General features: G+C 40.3%; 1 protein-coding gene across 7 annotated transcripts in view; it reads right to left on the reverse strand.

Annotated features, from left to right (window-relative positions):
• Nucleotides 1-10,322, reverse strand: part of PTPN21 (protein tyrosine phosphatase non-receptor type 21) — a 48,545-nt gene extending 38,223 nt beyond the window's left edge. For 2 of the 7 annotated variants that reach the window (XM_052782937.1, XM_052782931.1), the window contains exons 1-2: nucleotides 9,895-10,321; nucleotides 5,792-6,167 (exon numbers count right to left, since the gene is read on the reverse strand). In XM_052782937.1, coding sequence (XP_052638897.1) covers nucleotides 5,792-5,971 — 180 coding nt within the window. In that variant the 5' untranslated portion in view covers nucleotides 5,972-6,167; nucleotides 9,895-10,321. Of the gene's footprint in view, nucleotides 1-5,791; nucleotides 6,168-6,476; nucleotides 6,594-6,902; nucleotides 7,098-7,866; nucleotides 7,991-9,894 lie in introns of those variants that run through there. The other 5 variants (XM_052782932.1, XM_052782934.1, XM_052782933.1 and 2 more) reach the window with 5 other exon arrangements.
• Between the last annotated feature and the right edge of the window lie 3,982 nt (nucleotides 10,323-14,304).

The raw sequence follows: 14,304 nt of genomic DNA on the forward strand, positions 1-14,304 counted from the left end.
AGAAAACAATAACAGGGTTTACAGAAGAATGCAATCAAAATATATTTTCAGGCTTTTCCTCTTTTACATTGGTACATAGAAATAAAACAAGCCATAAGACTTCCCTGAACAGGGTGCTGAAAACACTTTCTCATTATTGAAGGATAAGCACTGCACTCAGACTTACAAAATCCCAGTTAGCCCAAGGGCTCCACTGCGTCTAGCTTTATTATATGCTTGGATACAAAACAGCTCCTGCCATCAGGATATCACAGTTTAAATAAACTGCATGCAGGAGAACTGGGTCAATAATCTCCTACTACGCACGACTGCCAGATACCACATGAAAGCTTTACCCTACGCCCAGTGTTAAGAACTACATAAGGAGACAAGAGGCCCTGAAAATTCCCCAGAAACTCCACTCTTATCACAGCAGACAACCTCCTCCACAAATCTTCCCAATCTCTAGGGGAGAAAGGATTTGGAGCAGCCTGGACTGGCCAGTCTACAAGACCCAAGACTTCCTGGAAGTGGTGGAGAAAAAACCTGTGAGTCTTGCCACGTACCAGCCACCGACTGGAAAGTTGCACTCCTCTACATACTACCATGACCAATTCTTCTTGCAGAAAAAGGAGGACCACTGGCTAGCCTCATAAAAATCTCTCCCTTTTCCCCGTCTTGAAGCTACTCACTTTAGGGTCCTTTTGCTTATACCATTTTTGTTGTTCTAGTACTTGACAAGATCGTCAACTGTAGCTGCAGGAGGGAATATTTAGCAGGGTAGCTATACAAATACAGAGAGAAGTGAGTCTTAAGTCTTAGTTTTTTCATAATGAAACGATTTTTTACACACACACCCCCCAATTATTTTCTCCTAACTACTCCAATATGGGTTTCACAAATGCTATTTAAACAAAGCAATTGTCAACTACAGCTTAAAGCAAAACAGCAGGGATAAGAAATAAACAAAATCAATACCTTGCAAGGTAATCTGATATTCTAATTTATTCAAATTAAAACATTGCACTGATAACAATACAGTGTGGTTTACACCTTTCAAATATCTTGAATAAACGGTCTTCTAACAGGCAAAGCAGATTCTACTCATCGGTACATTAAACAAAGGTAAACTGGCTAATTTGCAAGAGAAAGAGCAATACCTTCATAGTGCATAGAACACATTCTATCCAAGACATTTTAACCTCTTGTAGAAACAGGTCAGTTACCAACATGACAAAGAAATGTAGAAACATACTTTTTTGTTTTTAATTATGTTACTTTTTCCCACCACTGTCCAAGGCTCCAAGAAGGATGGACTCACACATACCTGCTTTTGACTCACACTTTACACAGCACTGACATTAAAAGGAGTATCACATTCCTATTCATCAGAGGCTTAAATTCTGATTGCTTTACAACAGGGAAAAGCAAAATTTCAAAGTAGTCTAAAAACACTAAACAATAAGCTCATGTCTTTGCTTCAGAAGTAAAGAAAACCTCTTCTGTCAAAATTAGTATAAAGCTGTACAGCAATTCACAGACATTGTGATAGTGAAAAAATACAATTAAGTGGTGTATTCAAATTCTGGCCTAACTTTATAAAAAAGCTTAACAAATCAGGGGCAAAGCTTCCTAGTTGCCACTATTGCTTTCATGGAAAAAAATTTAATTTTGTGCTGCTCAACATAGCAAGACTGAATGCAAATCCTATACCTCAGTGTATAGCTTTTTTCCTTCAGAAAAAGGAAGAACTACAATAATTGCAGAGGCAATTACTGATTTTTGGCCAACTGCTCTGTTCTTCAATTTATCGTGGTTTCCAAATCACAATTACAGCACACTTAGAATTAATATATGTTTGAGATGCAGTCAAGTTTGTAGCATCTTTTAAATTAATTAGATTACACATGGAAGGTCTGCATTTTTATATACATTTCTCCATGACAATTTCTCCTGTCTTAATTTTAAGGAAAATTTGGTTCAGAGAGGCAATCATAGCAATTCAACCGTGGGCACTGTTCCTCCTCTTATTTCTCAAAGCATTAGCTAAAATTTTGTCAGACTTTGATACAAGGCATAAACATAATTAAGTTAGTGATCCCTCTGTCGTGACTTGGCCCATCTTTTATTTGACAGTCAGTATGTTTACTGATACATATACATGTAAGAATATTTATGGTTTCACTTGATCTTATTTTAAAAACACTCTTTACATAAGCAAAACACATTTAAGAAACCACCACACTGAATTAAAGGGGTTTTTTTGTGGTTTCTCCAAACAAGAGCTGATATTTTAGAATTCAGAGCAAAGTTTTCCAGCATCGTTCAAGCATTTCTGAAGCACTGTTTCAGAACTTCGAAGTTATTCAGGATCTGGATAGCCTTGATCCCTTCTTTCCTATTCATGTCCAAAACAAACACAGGAACTTGCACATGCACAACACACACTCTCCACAGAAGTTCCCTACCATTAGTTCTTGTACTTGGGCCCAAATCTCCACCACATATCTGCAGTTAAGTCAGACTCTGCTTGTACACAGGAGCAGAATTTGCCCCTTCGTTCTAGTTTAGAAGTGTTATTAGAAAACAGAAATAAAATAAGATACAGCAACAGAGGTAAATCAGTTGTAACGCCTCCTACCAAACATCCTATAGATATCTAGCTGTATTAACATTAAAAAAAAAAACAAAAACATTTCTATATTTTCAAGTATTTAATTTGTATACTCACTCCCTAGATGGAAGATGAGCAGTGTTGCACATACTTTTAAAGGTAGTTAACAATCAGACCTCTCAGCAGTTTTTCAAAGCTTGTAATTCCAGAATGGTTTTCTGCAACAAATACAGCTTTTTGCATAAATCAAGTTTGGTTATAGTTCTCTCACAGGATAAAACACAGGCTGCGCTACAAAGGGTAAGTAACTTAAGTTCCCTGTTCCCTTTGGCTTCTTTCCCCAGTTCCTCAGTTTAAGAGAGCTGGATTACATACTCATTGCTGATTGAGTCACATTCTGGGAATACCAGAAGATGTTCTTCTTAGTTGAACACATTCATTTCACTTCTCTACTATTCAGTAAAAAAACTAGAAAATTGTCAACTTACTTAAGACTTCCTAAACCCTAACTATGTGTCCATACTAGCATACAACTTGGAAATTGAGAAGTACTAATTGGAAAATCAGAAGAAAACCAGTGTTTAGCCACACAAAGCATAATTTGAAGACTACTCATTTACATAACAATCTGTTAAATATCTTAAAAGATGGCACAGCATTAAAAATAAGCCATTCAATTCACTGTCCAAATTCCGTAATTGCAGACTACACCAGAGAGAAAGAGGTATTTCTAAATTTTACCATTGAATGTGTAAAAAGGTAGAGATTTCCCTCATGCTTCCTGCATTTTGAAGGTGCATGGGAACCGCATGTCCTAACTGTGTAGCCCATACACAGTAATCGGAAACTGATGCCTTGGTTTTTCATAACTGCTTGAAGTCTCAGTATTCAAATAAACAGTCATACTTTCACATTTAACATGGTGAATTCACACTCATGCTTTAAGGGTGCTTAGTGCATTAACAATATGCAACATCTTACAGAAAGTATTTTACAGTATTAAGGACTAATGTCGGTTTTGCAGATTTAAGCAAAATGTTGAGCAAATTTTTCTTTCTGAAAACTTTCTACTAAGCAAGCAGTCAGGAATGATCCAGTATCTGCTTGGCAAATCTATTTAAAGGCAGAACAACATTTTTTGAATGCAAGCTCTGGAAAGTAATTTATATCCTTATTTTCCATTCCCTTTTATTGCAACACATTTTCCTGCCAAAATAATCCATGCAAGAATGCATGACTGAAGGAATCTGCTCAGAGTTCAACAGTGTACTGTCAACTCCCTTAGTCAAATATATGACTCTTAATTGAGGGAATTGCCATCTTTTTTTTTTTTTTTTTAAACAGATTTTTAGGAGTAGCTCAAAAGAGATAGATAATGAAGAATAGCCGAAAAAACTGCTATCTCCAACACTGTGCCTAGTTCAATAAAAGCTAGCAGTCATCATTCAGGAAGACAAAGCCTTTGTGTTTTGCAAACCAAATATAATTAAAATTCTTTACCTTCTGTTGACTTAGCAGTAACAACTGAAAGTGGATAGATAAAATTGACAAACTCCATTCACACAACAATAACTGAATTCTAAGTATATGATATCTGATGTGTTCTAAGTAAACACTAAGGCTACGAGAGTACCCTTTGCTAGAAGGAGCAAGATAAAAAAAGTCATACCGTTGCACAGAATTGCATTTTTCCAAAATAACTGTACACTAAAAAAAAATATTTGGTGAATATACAGGAATGCATATTGGGATTGAAAACAACCGCAGTAAACAAACAGAGATTAATGGATTCACATCTATTTAATTTATTTATTTATTATTCTCAAAACAGAAAAAAAAAAAATCTGAAAACAACTGACTATATATAGCATTTCCTACTGAAAATCCTACAGTAATGCATGCTGTGTACAGTAATAAATGTTTGCAGGATTGAGTCCTAAATTTATTTGCTCAATATTTGAGCAAAGTTATAAGCAGTTGCCATTGCTTGACAATGAAAATATAACATTTCAAAAAAATCACAGTTATTAGACAACAATTATTTTCATGATTACTCTTATTTTGGTTACCTAAGTCTAGGGTTTTCGTCCTGTATTTGAATCCCATATTCAAAACACCATTATATGGCAGACTACATAACAGAGCAAAAGCATCTTTTTCAGAACAATGTTAGCAGCACTGAACTTTCATTACAAGTTTTCTCTCTCCTAGCCCCTGAAAGTACACATGCCGTCACAGTTTAATGGCTACAAAATGAACTCAACCTTTTGAGACTCTAGTGGGAAATGTCAATTTACACAGGGTCAAGAGCATTCAACTACTGCAATCAAATCCACCTGTGTTCAACAAAATTATAAAACAATGACATTGGTTCATATGTTGGTAATCTATGTAGATTTCTATAAACAATGTTTCACAGCTCAGCATTTCAGAAGTAATTCACTCAATACAGGAGATATATGAATAATCACTAAATGTGTGGGAGAAGAATAAATTTCAGTTGCAAAAGGATCCCTTGAAATACCAAGTAAGGAATTTTTGGGGAAAAAGGCAGGTTACACAAATATATACAGACTAAACTAGTACAAACCATGTTTCCTCATGAGGCCAGCACTTGATCTAAATGACTATATTCTTGCTCCAAGACAGTGTCTGCAAACATGTTTGTGGTATTTGAACAAGCAATATAAATAGTTGGTCACTGGTACACTTATCACATTTTGCACTTTAGGTTCTTTTCACAGCACTAATACATCAGAAAAAAAAAAAAATACACGCACACAAATAACACTCTCTTTCATATCCTTAGCTAAAAGTTGTCTGAAGTCTTGCAGTAATTCTTAACCATGCTGCTTAGGCAGAAATTTTTTGTTGTTGTTCCTTTGTGGGTTTTTCTTAAACAGCATTTTCAGCATTGTAAGGTTTAAAAAACAGTCGCTTTGCTTATCGCTCTAAGCTTCTATTCACTGCCACTTCTAACACGTCCTCCCCTTGGGCATTCCCTAGCTCTGTAACGTAAGTTTTTCAACTGTTCTGGAGCAATCGAAGTCCCATCAAGACCAGAAGGTGAAGAAACAAGGAGAACACAGGACAGCTGCTCCAGTAAATAAACTGGTTGCCCCAAATGGTAAGGATTCACCACATAGGTCATCTAGCACCAGAGACAAAAATCACGCCTTCAATCAACAGTTTGCTTACCTCCCGCAATTCAAGCCTCTGAGCCACCGCTTCCAGACTTTCCTGGCCTGTACTTTCCACCGACAGTGTGAACTCCACAAATTCATTGTTGAGCAGCTGGATACGAGCCACCAAGCAACTCTTGCTAGATACTGTATAACGCCGAGTTCGTTTCAATTTTAACCCAAAAGGTAGAGGCATCTTCTTTTTCCCCCCCAGAGGTGGTTACTGATAAAAAGCTACTACCACCAGGACCTTGAGAGGGGACAAGTAGCTATCTCCTCTCAAAAGGTAAGGAGCTGTAAAGTCTCCAGAGATCAACCAGCAGCAGCAGTATCCATTAAAGACAATCAAGTTTTCCACCAGGAGACAAGTAGAAGGGGCATCCACTGGAATCCTAGTAAGGAGCAAAAGAGAAAGAATAAATACAAGAATCAGAAATATTTTGACTAAAAGGGGAGTGGTAACATGGGAAATAACATGTCTATTTTTTCTAAATCTAAATAATCAGTCTACTTTTCAAAAATGCAGAGCTGTTATGCATTCAAATAATGAAATAAGCACCAGAGTTTCTGGTTTTTCCACAGACGACACCAGTCTTTGGCAAGCTGATTTTTTTTTTTTAACTCACAAGTGAATAATGAGTCTTAATCAAATGCGGCTGCAGTAAGTATTTCTAAACTGAATCAGTATTTAAATGAAATACCTCTATGAAGTCCGAGTTGCCTAAGGTATTTCTAATACAGAACAAAGCCATTTTCTGTAAGCGCAAATCCAGCAATCTGGCTTGTTTTTCAGAGCAGCATGCAGCCTCAGCCGCTATCTGTTGGATTAAACACAAAACCAAGCCCCATAAACGATTAAGGGAAAAAAATGAAAGGCAGGAAGAGAGGTATTAAAGCTCACACCTTAGCCATTTCCTACCAGACAATTAAAATCCAATTCCTCTAATTCTCCCTGAATTACAGCTAGCTGTACCATTATTTCTTAATACCTAAGCTGCTGTAGGATGTTTCAGGTTACGCTTTGCCTCGCCAAGAGAGTATGCAGATACTGAGAACCATTTATGGTCTAATTTTTCCTTGAAAAACATACTTATTCCCAGTCCAAAGGTAGCCACCCGCTTCCCCACCTTTTGCAAACACCTTCGCGCCTCCTCTCCTGTCAACTCCGTAACGTGCAAGCTTCGCCTTTCTCCTCGCGTGTTTCGTACCGCATGCACCCTAGCCTAAGAAAGCTGTCACTCTTACTAGCGCTGGTTTTCAGCAGGACACGCAAAACAAAAACGTTCTGTAAATACACGGGTTTTTTTCGGCGGAAGCAGGTGTGTTGAGAGCAGTCGCTACAGCGAGGCTGGGCACTGCGGCTACCACTGAAGCGAAAGCGCTTCACACACCCGAGATAAAGCCGCCGCCGCCGCCGCCTCGGGGCAGGGGGGGTTGCACCGCCTCCCTCACAGCGCCGCGCCCCAGGGCTGGGGGCGATGCGCCCCCCGGCCCTGCGTAACACCCCCGCGACGGGGCCCGCCTACTCCGCCCCGCCGGCGCGGGGCTGAGCGGCCGTGGGGCGGGGGAGCGGGCTGGAGCCAGCGCCGTGCGCGTGGCGGCCGTTGCCCTGCCCGCGCCGAGCCGAGCCGGCAGCCGCGCCCCGGCCCGCGCTGCCCGCAGCCCCTGGGCCGGGCCGGGCCTGAGGGCCGTGGCCGAGCCGAGCCGAGCCTGAGGGCCGGGGCCGAGGCCGAGGCCGAGCCGCCCGGGGCCAAGCTACGCTTCTTCCTCTCATTGTTAGCCGCCGTTGGCCTGGAGAGCTCTGCCTGGGGACCTCTAGTGGCAGCACCGCGCCGCACCGCCTGAAAGGAAAAAGAAAACGAGCACCTACGGTTTTTTCAGGCCGGTATGTATTAGTAGCACATATTAAAAGGCACAATTTGATTTATGATGACTCTTAGAATTACCAGAGAGGAATAACACGAAGACATCCATTTATTTGGAGTGGGGGATTGGAAGAAGTAGTCTTCCTAGCGCACCTGTTTTTAAACTCAAAGGTATAGCTATAAACAAAGAGATGGCCACATACTACTTGCACGTTTATATACCTACCTAGAAAGTTAATGTTATTCAACACAACCACAAACTCTTTAGGTTGAAGACCTCGTATCAGACTCCCGACTCCCTTGTAAGCAGCACGGCAAAGAAGAAAGGGAGGCGGAAAGGCACTACAGGCCTAAAACGGGGAGAAAGAGGAGGCAGCACGGCATTTTTCCTCAATGACATCTTTGCAACCCTACTCCAAAGAATGACCATAAACATATTTCATGACCACGCTCCTAATAATCTGGAAGCAGTTCTACCATCCTACACAATCCCCATCCTCAACAGATACCACTTAAAATCTTAAATGAATCAAAAAAAAACCCTGACCCAAACACCAACTGATTTATTTTTGGGTGCAGCTGCAGAATAGCAACAGGTTTCCCTGAAAAATTTAGGGATACACAGGGACTCCTCAGTTTATTACTCACTCTGCACTTTGATCCTCCAATTCCTGCCCCGCTAGAGCAGCATGCAGGGAATGCTCTACAGACAGAAGCTTTTAGTTTCCTGCCCACTGCCAGCAGAATCTCGCACTGGGTTTATTCCTGGCAGAGTAACTTTTGGCTGACTGACCTCAGCTCACGTCCCCAGGGCCCGTTTTCCAATACATTCTGTGCAGAGTTATGTACTTTCTTTGGTGCTACAGCAATGAGAGAAACCAACTTACTCATCTTTTACAAAGCTGCAGTCAGAAGTGCAATGCTGTTTTAATCTCAGTTTTTACATAGTACCACTGAATATGAGAGACTTTCAAACTTTCATGCCCCCATTGGGCCCTTAGAAAAGTATTCTAAGGGCATGGGAAAAAAAGTATTTAAAAAAAAAAAAATCACTAACCAGAGGCTGACCTGACAGGTGAAATTTCCAAACCACCTAATGCTGACATGAGGCAATCTCAAACTTTCAGTTATTTCACTCTGCAGACAGGCAGCAGTGCAAACATAGGAAGTTTAGAGCAGAATTTTCAGAACATGCCAGGAGTGCTCTTCAGGTTATGATCTGTTGTTTGCATTTACTGCTCTACTGAGCATTTACCCTAAATGATTTCATTTTAATTTAGTACATGTCTGACATCATCTTCATTACTTCTGAAACACATAATAAGGAAAACTTAAGTAACTAACTTCCAGTCCATGTCACAAAAGACCAACTATAAAATAAAAATTCCTGACATATAATAAATATTGTAGAATAAAGGCAAGTTTGATGAATAACACTGAGGTATCATTCAGTAACTTTACTGCTAGCCATGTGTACTTCTTGAAAACACAGCTGTGCTGTTTTTATTCAGCAGCTGTGCATTCTGCAATGCTAGGTGCTCTCATATTTGCCTTCTGCATTACTTAAATTCGGACACATCTGCATTGTTATAAAGCTACTTTAGCAAAAAGGAACTACATACCACCAGGAGTTACAAATCCAACTGATGACCTCTACAGTAACAAGCCTTTATTTAGCAAGCCTGGAATTTTCACGCAACAGCTAAAAATGTCTTTAGTGGTCAAACTTTGTACATTTATATTTCAACACAAACATGTAGTTTCAAAAATGTTATATTAGAATTTCAGCAACATGGCCGTGACTCACACATGATTACTGAGCACTGTGGTATCTTTCCCCTTTACCTACACCTCCCACTCCCCCCTCAATAATTAGGATTTTACTTTACAAAGATTTTTTTAAACAGCCTGCGTGAATGACAGCGTGCAAAATAAAACTGCGATACATGATGGTGAAAAAGGGTTCCTATTATTTCAAATGCTTAAAATACATATATTTATTTCAGAAATATTTGGAGAGCCAAAAAATCAGAATCCTCCACCCTCCCCTTGTTTTACCAGTTAATCTTTGACATGACTCCTGGACTAAAAGAGCAGCAATAAGTGCCTATCCCAAACCTCCCCTACTTGCAGAAGCACAGTTCTACAGCCTTTACTTTTCAAAAAGGAAATATGCTTGAAACTCCTCAGTCTTGCGGTACACAGCAGAGATCACCCGCTGTTTTTTTTACTGTGCCTGCTGTTTTCCCCTTACCTTGTGCAGCGATCCAAAGACACCGAGTTTCCTTTCACATACGTGTATCCAAAAAAACCCCACAGTGCTCCAAGACTTTTTCTCCCGGAGCCATCTCATCTGTATTCCTCAGGAACTGACTTTCTGTGTTCCTCTTGCCCGAAACAGCTGCTATCTCGGCTAACCCACCTTCTTCTCAGATCACTCATAGTGAAAACATTCCTCACTTCCTGTCTCAAAAAACTTGCTCTGGATATCATTCCACTGGGTAAAGAGCTAGAGGTGGAAGAAAATATTACAACAAAATAAACCTGTGCCAGCCAGCAATTCAGGCAGCCTCTTTGATGTGACGCTGCACTGCATGAGCGCAAAGTGCTTTCTCGGGAATATTTTCAAATCGCCCGTCTCTGTGTGCCTCTGTGTGTGTGCATTTAATTTCTTTTCCTGGAGGCGTTCCCCTCGCTCTATCCATGCGGAAGGATACGCTGAAAGAATTAAAGCAAAGGCCCGTATGCTTGTAGCCCATTACCTCAGAGAGTTGGAATGCCTGGCAGGGAGAATGTCAGCAATGAACAGCTGCTTCTCTGGCTACAGGGGCATTACAGAAATAGGGGTTACAACAAATAGCAGGCAATCCTTGCTTTTTTTAATCATATGATCATTTATTTTAAGCCTTTCCAATTAAGTCAAATCTCTTACCAAAAATTCTGTTGGTCTGATTTTCACGCAGCTTGGAAATATTTTCAAGGTTTAATCTGTATGTGCTGTACCAAATGACCTATGCACATACATTTATGTCTGCAGCTAAAAACAAAAGTCCTTGCAGAGTTTCAGCTGTTGGTAATATACACAGCAAGAAAACGCAGACTAAAGACTGATCTTTCAGCCCTTGTCTGGACTTAAAACTCCCAAAGGTGTCAGTAGAAATTATGCCCTTAGTAACAACTGTCTTAGCAAGCATCAAATGCCTATCGATTAAATAATATTTGCAGTGTTTAACCAATGCAAACAACATATAAGGGGCTGCACTCCAGTCCCATAAATATATGGAGACCTCTGTGTCTGTGCTTGCACACCTGTGAAATCAACAATTGTTTTATGCAATTTGGAATTTCATGGCTCTCCACATTGCGTGAGCCAGGCAAAAGTATATACAAACTTGAAACACGTCAGGGATGAGGAAAAAGGTAAAAATATGTGAACGCTGACTCATAACTGTAAAACTTAGAAAGTGTTTTGGTAATGTAAAGCACACAAACATGCTACTGTCTGAGCAGGTCTAACCTGCAGATCTACTATGCAAATAACATGTTACTCAGGAGGACAATAATCTCATCTGAAATACATAGGTAATTTTGTACTATGATGAATTCTTCTGAGTTATTTCTCTTAGGCACAATGGTCTTTCCTCAGATCAGGGGAATATCTCCTTTTTTTTTTTTTTCCCTCCATACATCAGCCATAGTTATGATGAGCTGTCCATAAACCAAAAAAAGAATTCATTCAGGGAAATTTTATATTGAGTAAAATAAACTAACTTTGAACTAACCTAAATTGATACCCTTTTCTAATGGTATCTGCTACAGGCCAGAACTATGGTTACTTGCCAGAGAAGACTGACTGATACAATGCATGACAAATCCAAGCCATGAAATTTCAGGGTAACAGAGGCAACCCCTCCTATTTCTAAACAATTGATACTGGAAACAAGGTCTGAATTCTCTTATCTGTCACATTTCCTATTCTAAATCTTGATCACACCCATTTCCTGCCTGATTCCCTATCTAGAAGTTGCATTTATTAGTTTTCTTACTTTCCATAGTTAGTCCTTGCTACATTTTCTTTCTTTGCCTTTACATTAAAGACAACACCTCATCTTAAAAGAGACATCTAGGACACTGTCAATATAGTCCTCTGCAGCCTACATTTTCTCCTTTTGAAGCTCATCAAACTTTCATTCCTGAATTAAATTTTTTTCTTCTGCTTCCTATAAACCCGGTTTGTATCCTAACTTTGTGTTTTTCTGCACTTTCTCCATTTTGCCCTATCTCATTTTTTTGCCTCATCAGCTCTCCATTACCTGCTTTGCTCCAACTATCAACTCTAATAAAAAAGGACAAAGGTGTCCGTGAACATGTGATGAGCTCTGATACAGACACCTCCATAAGACAGAGTGATTGCCTCAGGGCACTATACTGTGCTTCTGCTTCTCCCCTCTAGCTCCTGTCAACACTCATGACATGCATGTGTAGAAACACCTGCATCTTTTTCTGTACTCTTTATTCTCTTGTTCAAGATTATGGGAGGAAAAGACTAATATCCTACAGCTGAATGTTGCAGCCCTTGTTCTGTAAGTACAAAGAAAAGTTTCTGCCCATTGGGTTGAATACTGCCTGCCGATAGTGGAACAGGGATAAATCTATTTTGTTCTTATTGACATCTTCCCTTTTGGGACAGTTTTGATTTTTTTCCTTTTTCCCATCCTGGTCCAATGTGATTGCAGTTGAGTATATCAGCCAACAGGGTGAAGGTTGATGCAAGTATTCACCTTGTTCTGATTCTGGGTACTCTGTCCAGCATCAGGTCTTTGCATTGACTAATGGTAAGACAGAAAGCTGGAAGCGAGCCAAACAGGAAGCAGAATCAGTCACCCTCCAGACAGAACAGTGCTATGCATGTATATACTCCTCAGCCTAGTGGGGAGTTCTCCATTTGTGATAAAAACTCAGGCAGGATAATCTAGAAACTACTAGTTAAAGGGGCGTTCCCAGGATGCTGAAGCTATGAAGAAGTCATGTGGAAAAATACCTTGATTTACTTACTAGCCATGCAAAATTGTGACTTCATGAACTGAAAAGTCAGAATGCTTCTGATTCTACATGTGACTCTTAAAAGATGTTCTCTGAACAAATTCACTTTATTCATCACTTCTATGTTTTGGTTCTGTGTCTGAAGCCTCCCTGTTTTTTCATCATTCCATTTCTTGTTTGTGAAAAAGCAAGAGATAGCTGGGTCTTTATGCATCATTACATCTTTCTGAATGGTAGTGGAGAGAATGGAAGGTGCTAGAAAAATGAGCATACCTGCTTGAAGCCTGAAATTTCATGTTTGCAAGATTAATTTTTACTTATAAGGCACTGTAAAATGATGAACCATATTCTACTAAGTAACTAATTAAGGTTACAGAATTTTCCTATTAGAAGAAAACTGGCAGTTATCCTACGCATAATGCAGTGCTGAATTTGAAGCAATGAGCTCCTGTTGGTATTCACAAATGATACTTTTTTTTAAAACGCAAAATTTCTTTTGAAAGTAAATCCATTAGTTAGGAAATAAACTCAATTCCTATTTCTGTCCTTCAATAATTATTTTTCTTGTCCCAATAATAAAGTAATACAACTTATTTGAAATCTTAAGAGAGCAAAATGTGTCTCGTGAAGGTTAAAATGGAATGTTGTAATTAATCTGTTACCAGTTGTATCTCACTGTAACACCAGTGTAAGTATAGTCAGGCACACGGCTCAGATAATTAACAATAATTACTCTAGGCTATCTCTGTATGATGTTTGGTTTATATTAGGAGCAGTGATGCAGGAAGAGATTAATACAGCTGTTAATGACAATGCCTGGAGTTTATTTTACCCCGGGGCATTACCTGTAAAAGACCCTTTATCTGTAGGCTGGGCTTTCTATAATGTTACTACTCACTAGATCACTAGGTCAGGTCACAAGTGGTGTTCCCCAGGGCTCGGTGTTGGGCCCTGTTCTGTTTAATATCTTTATTGATGATTTGGATGAGGGGATCGAGTGCACCCTCAGCAAGTTTGCAGATGACACCAAGTTGGGAGGCAGGGTCGATCTGCTTGAGGGTAGGGAGGCTCTACAAAGAGATCTGGAAAGGCTGGATCGATGGGCTGAGGCCAATCATATGAAGTTTAACAAGGCCAAGTGCCGGGTCCTGCACTTCAGTCACGGCAACCCCATGCAGCGCTACAGGCTTGGGGAAGTGGCTGGAAAGCTGCCCGGCAGAGAAAGACCTGGGCGTGCTGGTTGACAGCCGGCTGAATATGAGCCAGCAGTGTGCCCAGGTGGCCAAGAAGACCAATCGCATCCTGGCCTGTATCAGGAACAGTGTGGCCAGCAGGAACAGGGAGGTGGTTGTTCCCCTGTACTCGGCACTGGTGAGGCCGCACCTCGAGTACTGTGTTCAGTTTTGGGCCCCTCACTACAGGAAAGACATAGAGCTGCTTGAGCGTGTCCAGAGGAGAGCAACCAAGTTGGTGAGGGGCCTTGAGCACAAGTCTTATGAGGAGCAGCTGAAGGATCTGGGGTTGTTCAGTCTAGAAAAGAGGCGGCTGAGGGGAGACCTTATCGCTCTCTACAACTACCTGAAAGGGGGCTGTAGTGAGGTGGGTGCTGGTCTCTTCTGTC

This window comes from Harpia harpyja, chromosome 3 (genome assembly GCF_026419915.1).
Source record: "Harpia harpyja isolate bHarHar1 chromosome 3, bHarHar1 primary haplotype, whole genome shotgun sequence".
Lineage (NCBI taxonomy): Eukaryota > Metazoa > Chordata > Aves > Accipitriformes > Accipitridae > Harpia > Harpia harpyja.